This window comes from Jaculus jaculus, chromosome 2 (genome assembly GCF_020740685.1).
Source record: "Jaculus jaculus isolate mJacJac1 chromosome 2, mJacJac1.mat.Y.cur, whole genome shotgun sequence".
NCBI classification, from domain to species: domain Eukaryota; kingdom Metazoa; phylum Chordata; class Mammalia; order Rodentia; family Dipodidae; genus Jaculus; species Jaculus jaculus.
Genome location: NC_059103.1, coordinates 168,942,943 through 168,963,709, shown reverse-complemented (window position 1 = coordinate 168,963,709; position 20,767 = coordinate 168,942,943). Strand labels below are relative to the sequence as shown.

At 41.4% G+C, this 20,767-nt stretch overlaps 1 protein-coding gene and 1 non-coding gene across 2 annotated transcripts in view; one reads left to right on the top strand and one right to left on the bottom strand.

Annotated features, from left to right (window-relative positions):
* Nipal2 (NIPA like domain containing 2) overlaps positions 1–20,767 on the top strand; it is a 99,947-nt gene that overhangs the window by 68,875 nt on the left and 10,305 nt on the right. The window contains exons 6-7 of the mRNA XM_004662976.2: positions 11,855–11,951; positions 20,572–20,707. Of these exons, the coding sequence (XP_004663033.2) occupies positions 11,855–11,951; positions 20,572–20,707 (233 nt within the window). The remainder of the gene's footprint in view (positions 1–11,854; positions 11,952–20,571; positions 20,708–20,767) is intronic.
* LOC123459047 lies at positions 3,913–4,015 on the bottom strand. The gene has a single exon (XR_006635977.1). It is a non-coding gene; the product is annotated as a U6 spliceosomal RNA (small nuclear RNA).

Below are 20,767 nucleotides of genomic sequence, written 5' to 3'. Positions count from 1 at the left end.
TTCTAGAGATAAGGCCTCTATCAGTTGGATAACCTGCAAATATTTTCTCCCACTGTGTGGGTATTCTATTGGCTTTGTTTATTATATGCTTATCTGTAAAGAAACTCTTCAGCTTCATATGATCCCAATGGTTGAGTGACTGTATAAGAACTTGAGCCACTGGGGTTTTATTCAGGAAGTCTTTTCCCATTCCTATATCATGGAAAGTACTTCCTAAATTTTCTTCCAGTAGTTTTCGAGTTTCTGGTCTTATGTTGAGGTCTTTGATCCATTTGGATTTGAGTGTTGTGCATGGTGAAATGTGTGGATCAAGTTTTAGTTTCCTGCATGTGGTTATCCAGTTTGTCCAGCACCATTTGTTGAAGATGCTATCTTTTTTCCAGTCTATATTGTTTGGGCCTTTGTCGAATATCAAGTAGCTATAGTTGCTTGGCCCAAAATCTGGGTCCTCAAGTCTATTCCATTGGTCTATACTCCTGTTTTTATGCCAGTACCATGCTGTTTTTATTACTATGGCTACTGTAAATCTTGCCCCCAAGCATAAATGAGGCAGGTACAGCAGCGGTCTGCATGGTAAGAATTCTGTCTATCTTACCATCTGACATATAATTACCTTACAGATATAACTGCCCATACCCTATACACCCTTTAATAAACAGTCTTCTCTCCCTTCTATTCACCATCAAAAATGTATTCAAGTAGCCTACTTTTGCTGGCCGCCACTTTCTCAGCTCCCATCCACTCCTTTCTCATTGTGATCTAGTAGCTCCATGTATTGCTATGTGCATGTGCACATGTGTACACACAGAGTCTTGAACTCCATGCAGTGTTTACACCATGCCGATCATCTTCTCCTTCTCCTGGGCCTTCCCACTTCCTCGGCTTCCTCAGTGTGTTTTGCATTTCTTCTCTCCTCTGACTAATCCATTCCAGGTTCTTGGTGGGCACCTCGTCCTCTTCCAACCCCACATAACTACTTATACCACATACTTTGCCAAAGTTCTCTAAGTAATCCCGCTGTTTGCCCCACACATGCACCTGCCGAAATCCAGATCTGTCTCTTCTTCACAAGCCACTCCTGAGCCCTTCCACATTCACGTTCTCTGTTCAGTTCTGTCCACTTCTTTCTCATACCTGCCTGGGTGATCCATAGCTTCCGCAAATATCAGAAACTGGACTCAAAATTTCACCCCTAAACCCTCTTTCCTTGTTTTCAATGTAAGCCTCCCATATTGGAAGCTTAAGCTACACATAACTTCTCCAGCATTCTCATTCCCCACCCTAGACCCATGCATGGTTGAAAGTCTCTTCAACTTGACCCCTCTACTAACATTCCTGTTGCCATTGGATTCACCTAATCACCATCTGCTTCTCACACCATGCCAGCCACATCTTGAGTCTGTCTCCCCTGCTGCTCATTATCAAACTGTAGCCACGGGTACCCTGCTAGCCACGTGACCCAGTGCCATATGGTATTTGTGGTTTCCTCTGCCAGGAAAGTCCCCTACTATTGCAGTTATCTTTGCATTGGAACAAAACACCTGAAAATAGCTGATGGGAGGAAAATATTTATTTTAGCTTATAGTCTTGAGGGGGAAGCTCCATGATGGCAGAGGGAAACATGGCATGAGCAGAAGCTGGACATCACCTCTACCACAGCAAGGGGAAATAGCAAGAGTGAGCCAAACTCTAGCAAAGGGGAGCTGGCTGTAACACCCCTAAGCTAATCCCCAACAACAAACTCCAGCAAGGCTCAACCTCCCAAATTGCTGTCAGCTGGGAACCAAGCATTCAAAACACATGAGTTTATCTGGGACATCTAATTCAAACCACATCTACCTCCTTTAACCCTTGATTCCATCCCTGTCCAGCTTCCCATAGACTCACCCCCAGGAGCACAGCTCCAATGCTGCTTTTCTGTGAAGACATTGCCAAACGAGTTTCCTTTCATCAGGCCACATTCTAGCTTAATTATCTCCTTACCTGTCTTCTATTCCAGTGGATCATGCATCTCTTCAGGAGCATCAATATCAGTTAATCAATTAGCCCACCACTCCTATATGCCCTTCCTATAGAAATGCTTGTTCTGATAGGCTACTGGCCTGGCATCCACCTCATGAATGTTGTTGCTACCCCAGCTCTACCCCACTTCCTTCCTCTTCCTTGAATCCCACCCCCTGGCCTCAGCTTTTAGGGCCAGGCTTCCTAATTCAGGTCTGCCTTCTCCAGGTCTTTAATAGTTTTTAACTACCCACCTCACCCTGCTTATTTTCCTATTTGTCCATTATAATTAATCTTTTAATTGACACCGCCTTCATCAATCAACTATAAGCACTAGAAAAAGTTTTAATCTCTGATTTACTTCTGTGCTTCATACTCTGTTGAATATTTCATTATAGTACAAACTTGAAATCCTACCAACGCATTACTCTCTTTGCCTACAGGCAAAACAAATTCTTCATCCAGTAACAAAAGTGTGACATAGCCTGTGACCAGAAAATTAATAGCCTGAGTTGAATCCTTGGGAGATTAAAGATGCATCAAATTTTCTTTCCTAGAATAAACTGCATTGTTCAATGATGATGTATCTTGTATGGTTTTTAACACCAGAGAATCCATTTGAAAATAACAAATCTACTTTTTTTTTCTGTCTTCTATTTTTGTTATTTCCCTGTACTAACTAAGATGAGGCCATGGCTTTGCACATGCTAGGCAAATATACTACACCACTGAGCCTCCAAGCTACTTTTTACTAAACCTTATATAGAAACAAAAATGTTCTCTGAATTTAATTATATCTGTGCATCTTTCCAAAGCTAGCTCTTAAATGCATTTATGTACTTGTCCATTCAACTGATTAGATACCTAGTTATAGAGAGAAATTTCTACAAAAGAAATTTTACAGTCCTAGAAGAGACCTATTTTTCTGCAAAATCATATTATAAATGAAATTATATTTCAAAGTAAATCTCACACATAAAGATGTAACTAATTTTAAGTATAAGATAACAAAGTAAGTATTTAATAAAGTCACATTTGAACAGCACTGTTGGCATTAGGGAAACGGATCAATGTTACATTAGTTTAGAATTTAAGCCATTTTATAAGTACATCTTGAAAAAGTTGGAGAGTGATCAATTACATACTAGGGCCTTTGAGCTGGTTTAATTTAAATCCATTAACATCTAAGTGATCCACATTTAATCTTCAGAAGCAGCAGATTCTGAGCTTTTGCTACAAAGTATAACTGTGTGCTGGGAAACCTTTTTCGCCTGAGGAGACAGGAACACGGGTCTTCACCCCAAGCAAGGCTCAGATGACAGACCGAAGAACAATTCTACCAAAAGTAATTTGGTGAACCAATGAGTTTCTTAGGGTTACTTACAGAACATAGGAATGTGGAACCTCCAAAGCAGCCACTTTAATGGGCTCCCTGTGTCAGGATTACCCCCCAGATCCTCCTCCCTCAGCCTGGGGGTGAGATCTGACTTACACAGCATGGAGACCCCAAAGAACCTGCTTAGATGGAACTCATTGTTCTTTGATCTTTTACCCTCGCCACATGCTCTCCCTCTGAGGTAACGAGACCTCATTCATTATTGCACACAGCTGGCACAGGAAGTGCCTGAGAGCTCAGGTGGGCACACCTCCTCTAGTAAGTTGTCCCAGGTGCTTTCCATAAAGCTGGCAAAGTAGTTTACAGCTTCCAATGCAGAGGAAGTTTGCCAAACAACAAACTGCAATGATCATAATTACATTAATAAAGACTTTTCTCTGAGCCAAGTGTGGTGGCATATGCCTGTAAATTCTAGCACTTTGGAAGCTGAGGCAGGAGGATAATGAGTTTAAGGACAGCCTGGGATCCATAATGCAAACCTGTTTCAACACTACCTCCCTAAAGACTAATGTTTTTAAAATACGGAATGCTTCGCGAATTTGCATGTCATCCTTGGATAGACGCCATGCTAATCTTCTTTGCATCATTCCAGTTTTAGTATGTGTGCAGCTAAAGCAAGCAGAAGACTAATTTTTTTAAATTTTTTTTGTTCATTTTTATTTATTTGAGAGTGACAGAGAGAGAAAGAAGGAGAGAGAGAGAATGGGCACGCCAGGGCCTCCAGCCACTGCAAATGAATTCCAGATACATGTGCCCCCTTGTGCATCTGGCTAACATGGGTCCTGGGGAATCGAGCCTTGAACCAAGGCCCTTAGGCTTCACAGGCAAGTGCTTAACCAGTAAGCCATCTCTCCAGCCCAGAAGACTAATTTTGGATACATTTGTTTCTGTATTACAACAAGTAGAAATGCAGTACCAAATCATTACTACTCTAGTAATAGGAGCATGTAAAAATATTTTAAAGTCTTAATAAGCTTTGCATTTTTCCAGAAAGGAATTACAAAGTTGTATTCCAGACTAGCTGTGTTTACATGGACCAGACGCATGTCTGTTTTACCTTCAGAGCTTCCATTCAATGGAAGTCCTGTGGCAGCAAGGCCAAGAGCCTGCCCTCTGCCCTGGTGCCCTCCAGAAGAAAGGGATTTAAGAAGCCTGGTGTCTGCTAGCCAGGGAAGAATGAGAGCTCTTTATTCCCCACTTACACAGCCTCTTCTGGCCTGTCTGCCAAGAGCCAAGCCTGAGTGGGGTCTCAAGTTTAAGCTAGCCTGGAGGGCTGGGGGAGATGGCTCAGTGGCCAAAGGTACTTGCTCTCAAAGTCTGCCAGCCTGGGTTCAAGGCCCCAGCAACCTTGTAAAGCCAGTTGCAGAGTGGTGCATTTGTGATATCAACGCTCCCCTAGAACAATGGGAGCCTGGGCTGTGGAATACATACACACGCACACACAAACATGTAGACAGATGGTTTTTTAATTTTTAGAAAATAAGATAAACCAGTTTGGAGAGACTTGCGTTACTTAGTCCTGTCACCCCTGTCCACATGTCCATTGCTTTCCTTAAGGAAAAAGCTATGATTGGTTTCATTATGCCTGCATGTCCTTCTTGACCAAGGGCCCCAATTCTCCAAGGCCCTTTGGATGAGTTCTGCCAGCCCCGTGAGGAAGCACAGGCCTAAGCCTCAGTTACTTCATGTTCTCTGGCAGATTGAATGGTGGTTGTTTTGCCTACCCAGATTTTCCAGCAGACTCTTCAAATTGAAACCTGTTTTGAACATGAAATCCTTCACAAAATAATCCACAAATGTTCATTTTCTCTCCTCCAGGCAAAAAAAAAAAAAAAAAAGTTAGCAGCAGCAAGGGCCACACCTGTCATTTGAAGCAATTCTGTGCCCCAATGCTGAATATCAACTCCATCCTTCTAGAGGCAAACTACTTCCACCCCCACCCTCAGGTTCTTAGCACCTGAAGGGAGAACACTGTGTGTTTTGTTTTCTTTTTAAAAGTGATGAATGCTGATGCTCAGCTAGCTTTCTCCTTTTTTAAATATTTTATTTACTTATTTGACAGAGAAAGAGGAAGAGAGGGGGAGATAAAGAGAAAGAATGGGTATGCCAGGGCCTCCAGCCACTGCAAACAGACTCCAGATGCGTGTGCATCTGGCTAATGTGGGTCCTGGGGAATTGAACCTGGATTCTTTGGCTTTGCAGGCAAACACCTTAACTGCTAAGCCATCTCTCCAACCCCACTGTGTGTTTTTGTTAGACACCACTGTGTCTTGCATGAAGTTCCTTTGCTGTATTATCTGCATGTAAGCAACACTGTGCTGTGCAGCTGTGACTTGGCATCACTGGAGGAGAGCTGAGGCTTGGAGACCTGGTGACTTGCCCAAAGACAGTGGGAAAGCCAGAACTCCAGAGAGCTGTCCTCCTCAGGGGGCACACTCCAACACTCTACTAAACAACTCTATGCAGAAGTAATACAGCTGACTACTGATTGACCACAGATTAGTTCTGTCAATAGAGAACCTTTGCAGACAGAGGGACAAAGGAAACTTCCCAAAAACGGAGCTTTGAGGAAAGAAAGAGGAAATAAACTCGGGCTCAGATTCTGGCACTGAAGGTGAGGCATCCAATAGTGAGTGTGCCTCTTTGGACTGCCATTGCCCAAAGGGTTATCACCAAAAACAGGGTGACTGGTGCCATTAAGTCTAATTAGACTGGAGAGAACTCAGAAACCTCAATGTCAATTCAGAAAACTCATCTTGAAGTCTCTATTCCCTCTGGAAAGGCTTCAGGCACCAAAACCTTAGTTTGCTATTAATTCCATAATAGATTGTCACAAACTTAGTGGTTTAAAGCAACACAAATTTATTACCATGCTGTTTTCTAGGTCAGAAGTCTGACCCAGATCCCACTCGATGGAATCAAGATGCTGGCCGACTGAGCTCCTTGCCGGAGCCTCCCAGAAGGAGTCTGTCTCCTTGTCCTTTTCTGCTCCCATGTGTCACCAGCTGGCCTTGGTTTGATCTTCCTTTGTTGTAGCTCTCTGACTACAGTGGGAAGGCACTCTGCTTCCAGCGACTCATGTGCTTGTTTTAGGGCCACTCGAATCCCCATCTCAAGTCCATAATCTTAGCCAAAAGGCCAAGAAGTGATTCAAGTCGATGGTCTTAATCATAGTTGCAAAGCCCCTTTGCCATGTAGTCACATGCTCTGGGGATTTAGGGCATGGCCCTCTTTAAGGGAGCCATAGTGCTGCCTATTGGAACTTTGTCATTTAACCCTCAAGCCTCAGTTTCCTCACCTGGTCATAGCATCCAGCCTCCAAGATGGTTTGAGAAACTGATGAGTTAATACAAGCAGGATCCTGAGGACACAGTGGGCTCACAGTAAGAGCTGTTATTATTTCTGACCTTGTAGAGAGCAATCAGTAATACAGTCTCTTCCTGGGGCATAGCAACCTGTGAAATCACAGCTTCTTTAATATTAATCATTTCAGAGAGAAAAAAGAATTGACATTCATTCATACTGCTTGAATATTTTATTCCTGGGAGCTGTGTAACCTCTTAGCACAAGGCAGAACCCAGTGCCACGATAGTCATTCTATGAATAATGAGGACTCATGTTTTATTTATCTGAAGTGACAGAGATGGAATGAGGAGGGGAGTCTGTATGATTTTTAGTACTGGTTTTTACAGAACTGTAACTGGGGGGGGGCAAGGAGTCTATATGATTTTTAATGCTGCCTTTTAGTTACTCTTATATCCCCCACCACCAAAATTAAGAGTTAGCATATAGGTAAGCCTAGCTACCAAGTCTAGCTACCGTGCTGTGTAAATTAATGTAGGGAGAGCTGTCTGTTCTCCAGTAAGAACACAGTGCCATTGTACTGCAATCGCATCCAGTGATTACTCAGACCTGCGCCTAAAGGACACCAGGCTGAGAGGATCTGCCTGTTAACTCTTGACCAGGTGTTTGGAGACTGGAACACCCAATGTTAGGATGCCAGCTTTAGGATTAGGAAAGACAGAGATGCCCCTTAGCAGCTGTTGTAGGGCAACTCAATCAAATCTTAGGCCTAGCAAATAAGTCCTATAAGAAAAATCAAAAATAATTAGTTTAATTTATCAGGGGAAGAAAAGTCCAAACGATGATTTAATCTCCCATATTAGATGAAAAGCCTTCTAAGTGAGGAAGATCCATCCTGCTGCCTCCCATACCCACAGAGGATTAAAGGAAAACACCCCGACATACAGAACTTTTATGTAGAGAGGACTCTATAATTAAAATTCATTACTGGAGATAGTGAAGTTCTTGACTGCAGGGAATTATTTTTTTATTTTTTTATTAACAACTTCCATGATTTTAAACAATATCCTATGGCAATGCCCTTCCTCCCTCCACTTTCCCCTTTGAAACTCCATTCTCCACCATAACTCCTCCTCCTCTCAATCAGTCTCTTTTATTTTGATGTCATGATCTTTTCCTCCTATTATGATGGTCTTGTGTAGATAGTGTCAGGCACTGTGAGGTCATGGATATCCAGGTCATTTTGTGTCTGGAGGAGCACGTTGTAAGGAGTCCTACCCTTCCTTTGGCTTTTACATTCTTTTCACCACCTCTTCCACAATAGACCCTGAACCTTGGAAGGTGTGTTAGAGATATCACACTGCTGAGCACTCCTGTCACTTCTTCTCAGCACCATGATGCCTTCTCAGTCATCCCAAGGTCACTGCCATCTGAAAAGAGAAGGTTCTCTACCAAAAGTGAGAGTAGAATTAATATACAGGAATGAGGGTATTACCATGGGTTATTTTTTTATAATCATGGAAAATGTTAATAAAAATTGAAAAAAAAAGAGTTTAGAGGAAATGTGTCATGTTAATTATAAAACAAACCACCACAGTTCTATCATATATATCAAAAAATAAAGTTTTCTCCAGGAGCCTCTGGCCCCTCCCTTATCATAAGTGACCTCTGTGAGATGACCACTAGTCTGCTATGCTACAGTCAGGTGTGTCCACTTCATCCAACCTGTCAGATACCTCAGACACTACTTAGACTAAGTTTGTAATCCTGAAGCCAAGACACCTGTGGCCTCAGAGAACAAAGGGGAGGCTACAGGATAATCATAGTGCATCTTCCTGGAATACCACATTTCCTCCACCTGAGTAACTTGTCTTTTATTTTTCATATTTATGTTTATTAACAAAATGTGTATACACACTAATAAAGCATCTATGTAAACAATTTAAAAATATATGTGTATATATAGGAATGAACATTAAGAAAAGTGCTTGCTGGGCAGTTTGATGAGCATAGTACATACATTTAGCCAGACAGCAGCAGACGTTACACCCCTAGGGCTCATGACTACCCCTGTTTTAGGTTTCCAGTATCAGAAATGTATTCCTATTGAGTGGGCCTCCAGTCCAATTAGAGGGCAATTGGTTTCCACCATGACAGACATGCCACTATTGCACCTATTGGCTCATTTGGCCTGGCCAAATATAAGGCTTGCAGTGTCCACTGTTGAGTATCTTCACTGATGATTTCTCTCTCTCCCACTGAACTGTGTGCAGAATGGCTTCTTCCAGCTTTCTGTCAGCTGGTCTACATGGAAGAGGTTATCAGCTCAGTTCCAGCAGGATTTTTCAGTGGCCTTGCAGCCCAAATATGTGGAGTCTTCAGCAATAGGGTCTTACCAACTATTCCTGGTGGGAAACCAAGGGCCTTGGCAATGGCCTGTAGTGTTTTGGGGGCATCAGGGACCTCCCTGGCCAACAACTTCCTGGAAGGTATCTGCAGGGAACTTTTTTAAGAAAAAAGAAAAGGTAGTATATGTGTACTTGCCAACTGTCATAAAAGTAAATCTTTATATTTATCTTTCAGCACAAGGTTACCATCTAGCTTGGTTTCAGGTTTTAAGGGTAGCAAAAAAAAAATTTAAATTTTAAAAGAACACAGCCAGGCATGATGGTGCCCACCTTTAATCCAAGCACTTGGAGGCAAAGATAGGGAAATTGCTATGAGTTCAAGGCCAGCCTAATACTACATAGGGAATTCCAGGTTAGCCTGGGCTAAAGCAAGACCCTACCTTGAAAAAAAAACAACAAAAAAGGTAGTAGTGTGTGTGTCTGGTGTTTATTTTGGCTAGTGTATGCCTTTAGTCCCAGCACTAAGGAGGAAGAGGTAGAAGGATTGCTCTTATTTGGAACCCAGCCTGGGATTACAGAGTGAGTGTCAGGTCACCTGGACTAGAGGGACACCCTACATCAGAAAAAAAAGAAAAAAAGAAGAATAAGAAGAAGAAAATGGGGGCTGTGAAAATGACTCAGCAAGCCTGAGGGCCTGAGCTCAGTTCCCCCAGCATCCTTGTAAATGGCTGGGTGTGCTCACAGATGCCTGAAGCCCCGGCCTGTGAAGAACTGACATTCAAGAATCCCAGTGACTCCTAAAGAACAGCAGCTCTGGGTTCAAAGAAGAGACTTCTTCTCCGGGACATACATAGATGTGTGATGCAAGGGGAGACTCAGTGTTCTCCTCTGGCCTCTGCCCTCTGCCCATGCACACATGAGCATCTGCACACACACATGCATACATCACGCATACACACAAAATAAAAATAAAATCCTCTTTTAAAAAAGTGAGAATTCGGGCTGGAGAAGACGGCTTAGCAGTTAAGGCGTTTGCCTGCAAAGCCAAAGGACCCTCGTTCAATTCCCTAGGATCCACGTAACCCAGATGCACAAGGAGGCAGATGCATCTGGAGTTTGTTTGCAGTGGCCAGAGCCCATGGTGTACCCATTTTCTTGCGCTCTCTCACTCTCTCTGTCTCTCTCTCTCTCTCTCTCTCTCATAAATAAATAAAATATTTTTTTTAAACTCAGAATCCAAAATTGCACTAGAATTTTCTTAATGATAGCATGATTTTCCACTCAGTCATTTACTATGTATTGTATGTTCTATTTATTAGAAATCAGCCCTATTCATTCCTTTTAATAGATCTAAGGTGTGTAATGATTCTGTAAATAGCACCTGAGTGAACAACTGTGTGACAGGTTCTGAGATAGAGTGGCAGCCAGGACAAGCTACTTGTTTTATTGAGCTCCTTCCTCTGTGTCCACTTGAGAAGACAGAAGAAACATATTGAATGTGAACGAGAAATATACCAGATAATGATAAATATGCTACAGCAACCTGACGCCAAGGATGTCCCAGGATAATTGGGTGCCTATTCTAGATCAAAGTAATCAGGGGAGACACCTAAGAGGAGGTGACATTTCAGCTGAGAGCTGAATGACTAAAAGGAGCCATTGTGTGAAGATGGAAGAATGATGTGAGAGCCTTCTGTGCAGGACGGAGAGCAATCAGGACATAAAGAACTAGAGGGGAAGAGGAAGGGAGAGAGGAGGGTGGTCATGGCTGCCAGAGTGGACCATCAGTGAGGTCTGAGGTGGCCGCTCAAACTCTGTTCCCCGGGGATGGAATTTGGATTTTAATCTAAATGGGATTGAAAACCAAAGGAGACTAAGAGAGGAGCTAGATTTAGTTTATATTTGAACTCCCTGTTTCTTCCTGTGTCAGAGCAATCTCATAAACTTGAATCTGTGGCTGCTTCTGCTGCTGCTGAGCAGCTGGGTGGTGGAGGGGTGAGGGTAAAGCCCGAGCGCCCACGAGGTGACGGCCGAATAGCAGAGGGCGAAGGCGGCGGGGCTGTGGGCTTGTGCACTGGGGTCACAAGACACAGGCCCGAGGAGGAATGGTAGGAAGGGAGAATCAAGAGTTAAGTGGGCCCAGTGTGCTGGCACACACCTTTCATCCCAATACTGGGGAGACAGGCAAAAGGATCACTGTGAGTTCAAGGCCAGCCTGGGACTAGAGTGCGTTCAAGTCTCCCTGGGCTAGAGTGAGACTCCACCTCAAAAAAAAAAAGTTGAGGGCTGGAGAGATGGCTTAGCGGTTAAGCGCTTGCCTGTGAAGCCTAAGGACCCCGGTTCGAGGCTCGGTTCCCCAGGTCCCACGTTAGCCAGATGCACAAGGGGGCGCACGCGTCTGGAGTTCGTTTGCAGAGGCTGGAAGCCCTGGCACGCCCATTCTCTCTCTCTCCCTCTATCTGTCTTTCTCTCTGTGTCTGTCGCTCTCAAATAAATAAATAAAAATTTAAAAAAAAATAACCTTTAAAAAAAAAAGTTGAGCATTATCCATGTTAGCGCTCCATGTCAAGTGATGGTTAGATAAATGAGACTGGAGTCGCAGGGAGGCCAGGCCTAGAAAGCTGGGTGCAGCACCACTGGCGAGCAGGTGACATGAACGCTCTGGGTCTGGGTGGCTGAGGCTCCTGATGTTGTCCCATGTTTACAGTCATCCCTAGGACCTGGGTCACACCCAGCCCTCAAATCAAACAGATAATTGTATATTTTGAACGCTATATAGACTACCTGACTCTTTTCATCTGTTTAGATTTTAGAAATACTGCTTTTCTGCATCCTCCTATATTTCTACAAACAGAAAGGAATGGAGCACGTCGTGATCCTGCTCACTCTGGTGGCACTTCTTGGTAAGAATATTTTTCATTCTTATTCTCTAGTCAAGTGATGTGAGCTCATAAATGAAGTTTGAAGGGAAACCCGTGAACATTCTGTTCATCTTCCAGTGTTTCTGTTTTCCAGCTCCCATCCTCAGAAAAAAGTCAAAATTATTCTTTGCATATCCACTTCTCAATTTATACATACTCTTTTTAAAATAATACTTGAGGTTCACCTCTGATAATTTCACTTACCAGAAATTTTGAAGAGTTTTTTTTTAGTTAATTAAAAAATACCAAAAGGAAGAAAAAGAATGAACTCAGGTAAAACTTTTGGGTGAGAACTTAGTTAACAAAATCAATCTGATTTACATTTTTCAAAAATAATATAAATGTAGCTAATATGAACTTTAAATATAAGTAGTGTGTCTGGTTTTCTTGAACACCACATTTCTTTCATTTCTTGTTAATCAGCCCATTTACTTTTCTCCTTAGCAGTGCCTCATAAGATTTAAAATCTGGTGCTTAGAGAAGAAACTGTATTTCAGTGTATTGTCTCAGTCTTTCTTGCTCACTCCCTCTCTCTCTCTCTCATATACATACATGCGATTTTTTTTCTGTCATACACATACATATGCCTGAACCATAGATCTACTATACGTTTAAGAACCTTCCTTTTCAAAACTCCCTTTACTGTTCTTTGCCAGTAATTTGGCCCATGCACAGTGTGCTGTTTGCTATGACTCTGCAGGTTATACTCACAGTGGAGCATGCTGCAGCCCATGTTAATGAGACCGGGGATTGCATCTTTCTATCGCACCAGCTAGTCCTCTACTTTGCACTGCAGGATTTGTGTTTGTGATGGTTAATTTTAGAAACACATGCACTCTATGCCATATGCAGGTGTGTTGTTGATCAAAAGAACAGAGAGGGACCTTTTTATTTCTTTCTTTCCAAATTACCATGTAGGGAGAACAGTAGACAAGCAAATGTTCAATACATAGGAAAATATGAAATGAAATAAACCTGAAATAGAAACATGAAAGAATAAAATTAAAATCACATATACGTTCTAAGCATAAACATAAATGGTGTAAAATAGCTTAGTTTTTTTTTTTAATTCAAATTGGACTTCAGAGAAACTCTCAGGTTGGTTTTACAAAGGGTTCTAATTAGATATAGTCCATTTGCATGAATACAGCTCTGTGAGTTATTGAAATAGCCACACCCACCCCCTGATCTCTAGCATGAATCCTTCCAATGCCACCTACTCCTCTGACCCATAGGCCACCCTTGAGTAGCACTCAGTGTTAATAATGCAGCGGTCTCCTCCAGGACCAGCTCTCTTTCTGATTAGTCTTGTTGGATATGAAATTATATATATATGTGTGTGTGTGTACATACATATGCACATATATATATATATGTGTGTAAATGTGTCATATATATTTGTTTATATAAAACTTAAATTACTTGGGCTGGAGAGATGGCGTAGCGGTTAAGCACTTGCCTGTGAAGCCTAAGGACCCCGGTTCGAGGCTCGGTTCCCCAGGTCCCACGTTAGCCAGATGCACAAGGGGGCACACGCGTCTGGAGTTCGTTTGCAGAGGCTGGAAGCCCTGGCGCGCCCATTCTCTCTCTCTGCCTCTATCTGTCTTTCTCTCTGTGTCTGTCGCTCTCAAATAAATAAATAAAAATTAAAATAAATAAATAAATAAATAAAAATAAAACTTAAATTACTTATTTTAAAGAAAAGAATTATGAATGAAATAAAAGGGGTTGATTAATAACCATCACCCAAAAAAGAATGAGGCTTAGTCTCCAGGGTGACATCTTCAAACCTTTATGAAATAGATTGTGTTGATGTTGGAACTATTTGTGTACATAAAAAGGAAACTTGTTTTTTAAGCATAATCAGATAATACTAATCCCAAATATGAAAAATATACAGCACTAAGAACAAATTTCACTGCCAAATATTGACTCAAAAATTCTAAGCGAAGTATTACCTAATAGAATCCCAAGTAAATCATGCTTCATGACCAAGTGATAGTAAGCAAACCAGATCTTTCCCTCAGTAACACTAATAACTCTTTACTTACATTCTACATGTAAGTTATACACATTGTTATGAATCCCTTCTTGCCAGAATAGTCCCACGAAGCTAAAGAACATTTATGTATACCATATATATTTTAACTAGAACTGAAAACACTGAGCATGCACTAAACATCTTAATTAAGAAAGGATGATCCTTTGAGAAATCCATTATACTTTGTTCTAATTTCAAGTACAGTGACACATGTATGAAAATGCCATAATGAAACTCATTAGTTCATACTGACATTAGAAACTAATAAATATAAATAAATCTGATTTATTTTAGGGAAAGAAATTCATTAGCAGAATTTGTCATGTTAATGAGTCAGAAGGGAAATAGTGAGATGTTGGTCAAGTGGTACACATGTTGAGTCATAAGATGAATGAATACATACTGGAGCTCTAATATGACATGATGACTGTAGCTAATAATACTGTATTATATTCAGATTTTTCTGGAAGAATTAAATAGTTTCACTCTAAATATACAAAAATGATAACAATGTAAGGTGATTTACCAGCCTTGTGTGATAATACTTTTGTGTTTACACACACACACACACACACACACACACACACACACACACACACATATGTATCAAAGTATCATGTTGAATACCTAATTTTATACAATGTTATTTTTTCAATGATACCTTAACAAAGCTGGAGAAATATGAAAGAAGGAAATAGGTAATTATTTCACTATGTTAAAAAGGCATGTTAACATGATGATGAAATACTAGAGAAAAAGATGCCTTCCTACACTATGTTTTTCTTGATGTCAGAGTATTTTACAATGACAATTAGTGACTTTTACAAGGAAAAAAGGCTATGAGAGCCATGTAGCATCTTTGAAAAATTCATAGTGTTATGTAAAAGGGGAAGGTAGCACACACTCCCCTCCCTTTACTGTGATTGAAAGCACATACTAGGTAAAGCTGGAAACGAATGGGAAGAAGAGGAAGTGCACAGGTAGAGTGTTTTCGTTATTGTTACTATAGTATTGTTTGTGTGATAGACCAAAAGTGGAACTTAGAAAAAGATATAAAACCCTGGCATGGTAGTGCATGCCTGCAATCCCAGTATTGGGAGGTAGAGACAGAAGGATCAGGAATTCAAAGCTAGCCTTAGCTACATAGGGAGTTTAAGGCCAGCCAGGGTTAAATAAATGAGGCCATCTCAAAAAAAAAAAAAAAAAAAAAGCAAATTAATGCTGGAGAGATGGCTTGGTGGTTAAGGCACTTACCTGCAAAGCTTAAGGACATATGTTTGACTGTCCAGGTCCCACATGAGCCAGAAGCATAGTGACCCAACCATGCAGTGTTGCACATGCACAGAAGGAGGCACACGCAACTGGAGTTCAAGTCCAGTGGCTGGAGGCCCTGGCACACCAATTCTCACTCTCTCACATAAAAAATAGGGCCAATCTGTTAGGCTTGCCTCAAAAAAATAGAAAAAGGGCTGGAGAGATGGCTTAGCGGTTAAACACTTGCCTGTGAAGCCTGAGGACCCCGGTTCGAGGCTCGATTCTCCAGGACCCACGTTAGCCAGATGCACAAGGGGGTGCACGTGTCTGGAGTTCGTTTGCAGTGGCTGGAGGCCCTGGCGCACCCATTCTCTCTCTCTCTCTCTCTCCCTCCCTCTTTCTCTCTGTGTCACTCTCAAATAAATTTTTAAAAAAATAGAAAAAGAAGGCAATCAGAATAAAGGAAATCAGGCTTCTAGCAAGTAGCTGTCTTCTGTCTGTGATTTTGTCCTTTCTTTTATACACATGTATTTTTAATTGTAAGTTGACAATTTGTATACATTTATTGGACAAAGGGAGGTTATGATTTATAGACACCATTGGAATAATCAAATCAAGGTAGATAAATCTACTTCAAGTATTATTTTTTGTTGAAATTTTTTTTTTTAGTTTTTTTTAATGATTTTTAAATGTCAGCAGAATCTGTTGGGAGAAATATGATGAGGGTTTTTTTTTAGAGGGGAATGATTTTTTTTGTTTGTTTTTGGTTTGGTTTGATTTTTGGTTTTTCCGAGTAGGGTCTCACTCTAGTCTAGGCTGATCTGGAATTCACTATGTCATCTCAGGGTGGCCGTGAACTCACAGCAATCCTCCTGCTTCTGTCTCCTGAGTGCTGGGATCAAAGGTGTGTGCCACCACGCCCAGCTTTTGTTTGGATTTTTGAGTTCTGTTGCACAGTGTGGTGAACATTGTTAATGGTGGTCTTGTGACATTCTTTCTTAAGCTAATCTGAAACCTCTATTCATAGTCCCTGTGAGGGTTAAAAAACTGGGAAAGCCAGGATCTTCTGCTCCAGTCTTAGCACACTCTGGTTGTCAAAGCAAAATTAGCAAATGAGATCTTTCTGGCTGTGGCTGTGACCAGGAGACATTCATCTGGGATCTAACCCTTCCAAGAGGACTGGTAGAACTTAGCATAAGCTGAGAGGACCAAACTTCAAAAGGGGATCAGAGTTGTTGGAAAAAAAAAACATAATGTGTTACAATAAAATACATGTATGTTTATTGTTGATAATTAAGAAAAGAGCCCGGACATGATGTCTCATGTCTTTCATGCCAGCACTTAGGAGGCTGAGGTAGTATGATCACTGTGAGATTAAAGCCAGCCTAGTACTACTAAATAAATTCCAGATCAGCCTGGGCTGGGGTAAGACTCTACCTCAACAAAGGAAAGAAAAGGACAAGAGAGAGGAGGGGAGGGGAGGGGAGGGGAGAGGAGGGGAGGGGAGAGGAGGGGAGGGGAGGGGAGGGGAGGGGAGGGGAGGGGAGGGGAGGGGAGGGGAGGGGAGGGGAGGAGAGGGGAGGAGAGGAGAGGAGAGGAGAGGAGAGGAGAGGAGAGGAGAGGAGAGGAGAGGAGAGGAGAGGAGAGGAGAGGAGAGGAGAGGAGAGGAGAGGAGAGGAGAGGAGAGGAGAGGAGAGGAGAGGAGAGGAGGAGAGAAGAGGGGAGAAGAGGGGAGAAGAGGGGAGGGGAGAAGAGGGGAGGGGAGGGGAGAAGAGGGGAGGGGAGGGGAGGGGAGGGAGAAAAGGGGAAGGGAGGAGAAAAGAGGAAAGGGGAGGGCAAGGGAGGAGAGAGGAGAAACAAGGAGAGAAAACTGGAAAACTAAAAGTACATGTTAATGGAGCACTGTAACAACAGTGTGACAATGTGACTGGCATCCTCGGAAGACAGTTCGCCAGGGTATTTCAGAAGCCTTCACACCATAACTGTCAACACAGTAATTCCCCTTCAGGTGATTTTCCAAAGAAATAGTCAGAATGATAGACAGATTTATGTTCAAGAATATTCACTGCAGCCTCGTTTTTAATAATAAGAGAAAATGGATTCAAACTAAATATCCAAAAATAGGGAATTGTCAAAATAAATTATACATTTTATACACGGCATTCCTGACAGCCAATAAAAGGCTTCAGAATACTTTGCAACATAGAAAATACTTAATGGTAATTAGAAATAGGTTCCTAAGTGGTGTATACTGTACAATTCCTGTGTTGTGATACATTCTTCCTTGCACAGAGAGAAATAATGATGTGCCTAAGTGGTAAAAATGACTTGAGAGTAAGTGTTGAAATTATAGGTGATTTTCATTTTGCTTTCCAGGCTTTTTTGCATTTCCTAATTTGATAAACATGTGTATTTTTATAGGCTTTGAAAAATAAATTTAAAGTTTTTTCATATCCTCAGTGCTATAGATAACTAACAATATCTTAATGTAGTTTTTGAGACTTTTTTTCTTTGCATATGTATATACACACACACATTATAAGGTGACTGCATCACAATTTAGGTTTTCTACCTATTCTTATCAACCACCCTCCCTTGGTACCCCTACACACACAAAACAAAAAAAAATTTTTTTGAACTACTTGACACTAGCCTAGAAGTTACTTAAAGAGTAACAGTCAGGGCTAGAGGGATGGCTTAGTGGTTAAGATGTTTCCTGCAAAACCCAGGACCCACGTTAGCCAGATGCACAAGGGGGCACACACATCTGGAGTTCGTTTACAGTGGCTGCAGGCCCTGGAGTGTTCTCTCTCTCTCTCTCTCTCTCTCTCTCTCTCTCTCTCTCTCTCTCCCTCTTTCTCTGTCAAATAAATAAATAAAAATAAAATATTTTTAAAGAGTTAAAATCAATAGTAACTAATAAGCTAGTGATTATATAGGCTTCCAAAGTATAATGCTTGGTTATGAAAATTGATTATTTAGCAGCTTTATGAAGAATTCTAGTTTTTAAGCCGGGCGTGGTGGCGCATGCCTTTAATCCCAGCACTCAGGAGGCAGAGGTAGGAGGATCGCCATGAGTTCAAGGCCACCCTGAGATGACAGCTAATTCCAGGTCAGCCTGGACCAGAGTGAGACCCTACCTTGAAAAACCAAAAAAAAAAAAAAAAAAAAAAAAAAAAAAAAAAAAAAAGAATTCTAGTTTTTGTTTTTGCTATTTTTTTACATTATATGGTGGTTAAATTAGCTGACCTTTCAGGTTCCCTGTAATCCTGAGGTCCTGGGGCTAATGGAACAGTGTGCTCAACTCCTTCTCCATTAATTGCCCCTCTGGGAGACCTGGCTGTTCAGACCACAAGACTGTAACCACATTGTGCTCCAATTTCAGGCAAAGTGTTTTAGGAGGAAATCAAGGTCTCTGAAGAGCTGACCTACAAAGTTAACTACCACATGACATACAAATCTTTATAGATGCTTAAAATTCCTAGATAAGCTAGGATATGTTTGTTGTCCTAGTCAGTCTGATATGACATTTCAAATCTATAAAAAGACCAGGTCAAAAGCACATGAAGATAGAATAGGGCCTGTTTGTAAGGGCCTGTTTACTCCAATTAGGAATTCATTTTAGAACCTTGTCTCCTCTGGTAATTATGATTTTTTTTCTAGAAAAAAAATACCTAATTTGTAAGTGTGCCCTGCAAGCTAAAGTATATTTTCAGGCTCTAGAAAAGGAAATTATGGGAGGCTCTTCTTGGATGGCTTTTCACTATTTTAAGCATATTTTTTGTATAAATATATATTATCTATTCAACAGCTAAAAAGGAAAATATTCCAATATATTATAACCAAGCAAACCAAAGCAGCATAGGAGTACTTCTTGTTCACGTTGCTGTTGACTTATAATTACTTGATTTTATGTAAAAATTATTTGTGATTTTTCTGAGGTTTCAGATAAACTATGGAACTGTTTGCAACATAATCTCAAAGAATCTGACACAGACAGACATGTGAGAAGAAAATATTTATTGCTTTCAACCTCTTCAAGTAAATTTTTTTCTTAATTGCTATCCAGACCTGTGCAAAATTAGTTTCCATAAGGGATGGGCCCCTCTTAGCTTAGAAAGTAAGTAGATATGAAGTAAGTCTTAGATTTATGATTCAATCTGAGACGGGAATGCTCAGCCATGGTCTTGCTTCTTGTTATTATCTTTGTCACAAAGTATTTTTAAGGAAATGTCCAGGCACCTACCAAAAGAAAGACTTCCCTGCGGTCTTAGTACAATGCTTGGTAAGCTTATGGAATAAAGCGCTTTCTGCTTTCCACTCTCCACCTTTTAGCCTTAAAATGTTCACTATGCTTTGTTATTTTCCTATTGAAGCCATAGGGACCATCTGACATACTACCTCACTACAGGACTTTTGCTTTTTCTATCCACAGCAGCCTTTCAACAGGGATAACTGGAAAATTAGCCAGGCATGGTGGCCCATACCTTTAATCCCAGTACTTCAGAGGCAGAGGTAGGAGTACCCCGTTGAGTTCAAGACCACCCTGAGACTACATAGTGAATTTCAGGTCAGCCTGGACTAGAATGAGACCTTACCTCAAAAAATAAATAAATAGGGCTGGAGAGATGGCTTAGCGGTTAGGCACTTGCCTGTGAAGCCTAAGGACCCTGGTTCGAGGCTCGGTTCCCCAGGTCCCACATTAGCCAGATGCACAAGGGGGCGCACGCCTCTGGAGTTCGTTTGCAGAGGCTGGAAGCCCTGGCGCGCCCATTCTCTCTCTCTCCTCTATCTGTCTTTCTCTCTCTGTCTGTCACTCTCAAATAAATAAATTTAAAAAATAAATAAATAAATAAATAGACACTTAGCCCCAAAGCCAATATTTGGCTGACTTGAGCAGTTGAGAGTCCTACACAGCTTGCATAACAGCTCTGCTTCCCTATGCTTCACAGAAGGCATTCTTTTTTTTTTTAATTTTACTTTGTTTTTTTTATTTATATATATTTGAGAGAGAAAGAGGCAGAGAGAGGGAGAGAGAGAATGAGCACACCAAGGGCCTCCAGCCACTGCAAATGAACTCCAGACACGTGCGCCCCTTTGTGCATTTGGCTAACGTGGGTCCTGGGGAATCAAACCTGGGTCCTTTGGCTTTGCAGGCAAACACCTTAACCACTGAACCATCCTTCCAGCCCACAGAAGGCATTCTTAAAGCATAAGTGGCATGTTTGTCACTCTCCCAAGTAAACGTAAGGTATGAATCTGTAAGTGTGTCTCAAGTATGTTTTTTGTCTGTGTTCTCTTTTCCAGCCTCAATGACTGTTATTTCAGTAAAAGCTGTCTCAGGCATGATCACTTTTTCTGTGACGGATAAAATGCAACTAACTTACCCCATCTTCTATATCATGTTTATCATCATGATAGCATCTTGTGTTTTCCAAGTCAAGTAAGTTAGCTTCTGTGTACTCAATGATCTCTCAGCATGCCTCTGCTTCCCTGAGCGTTA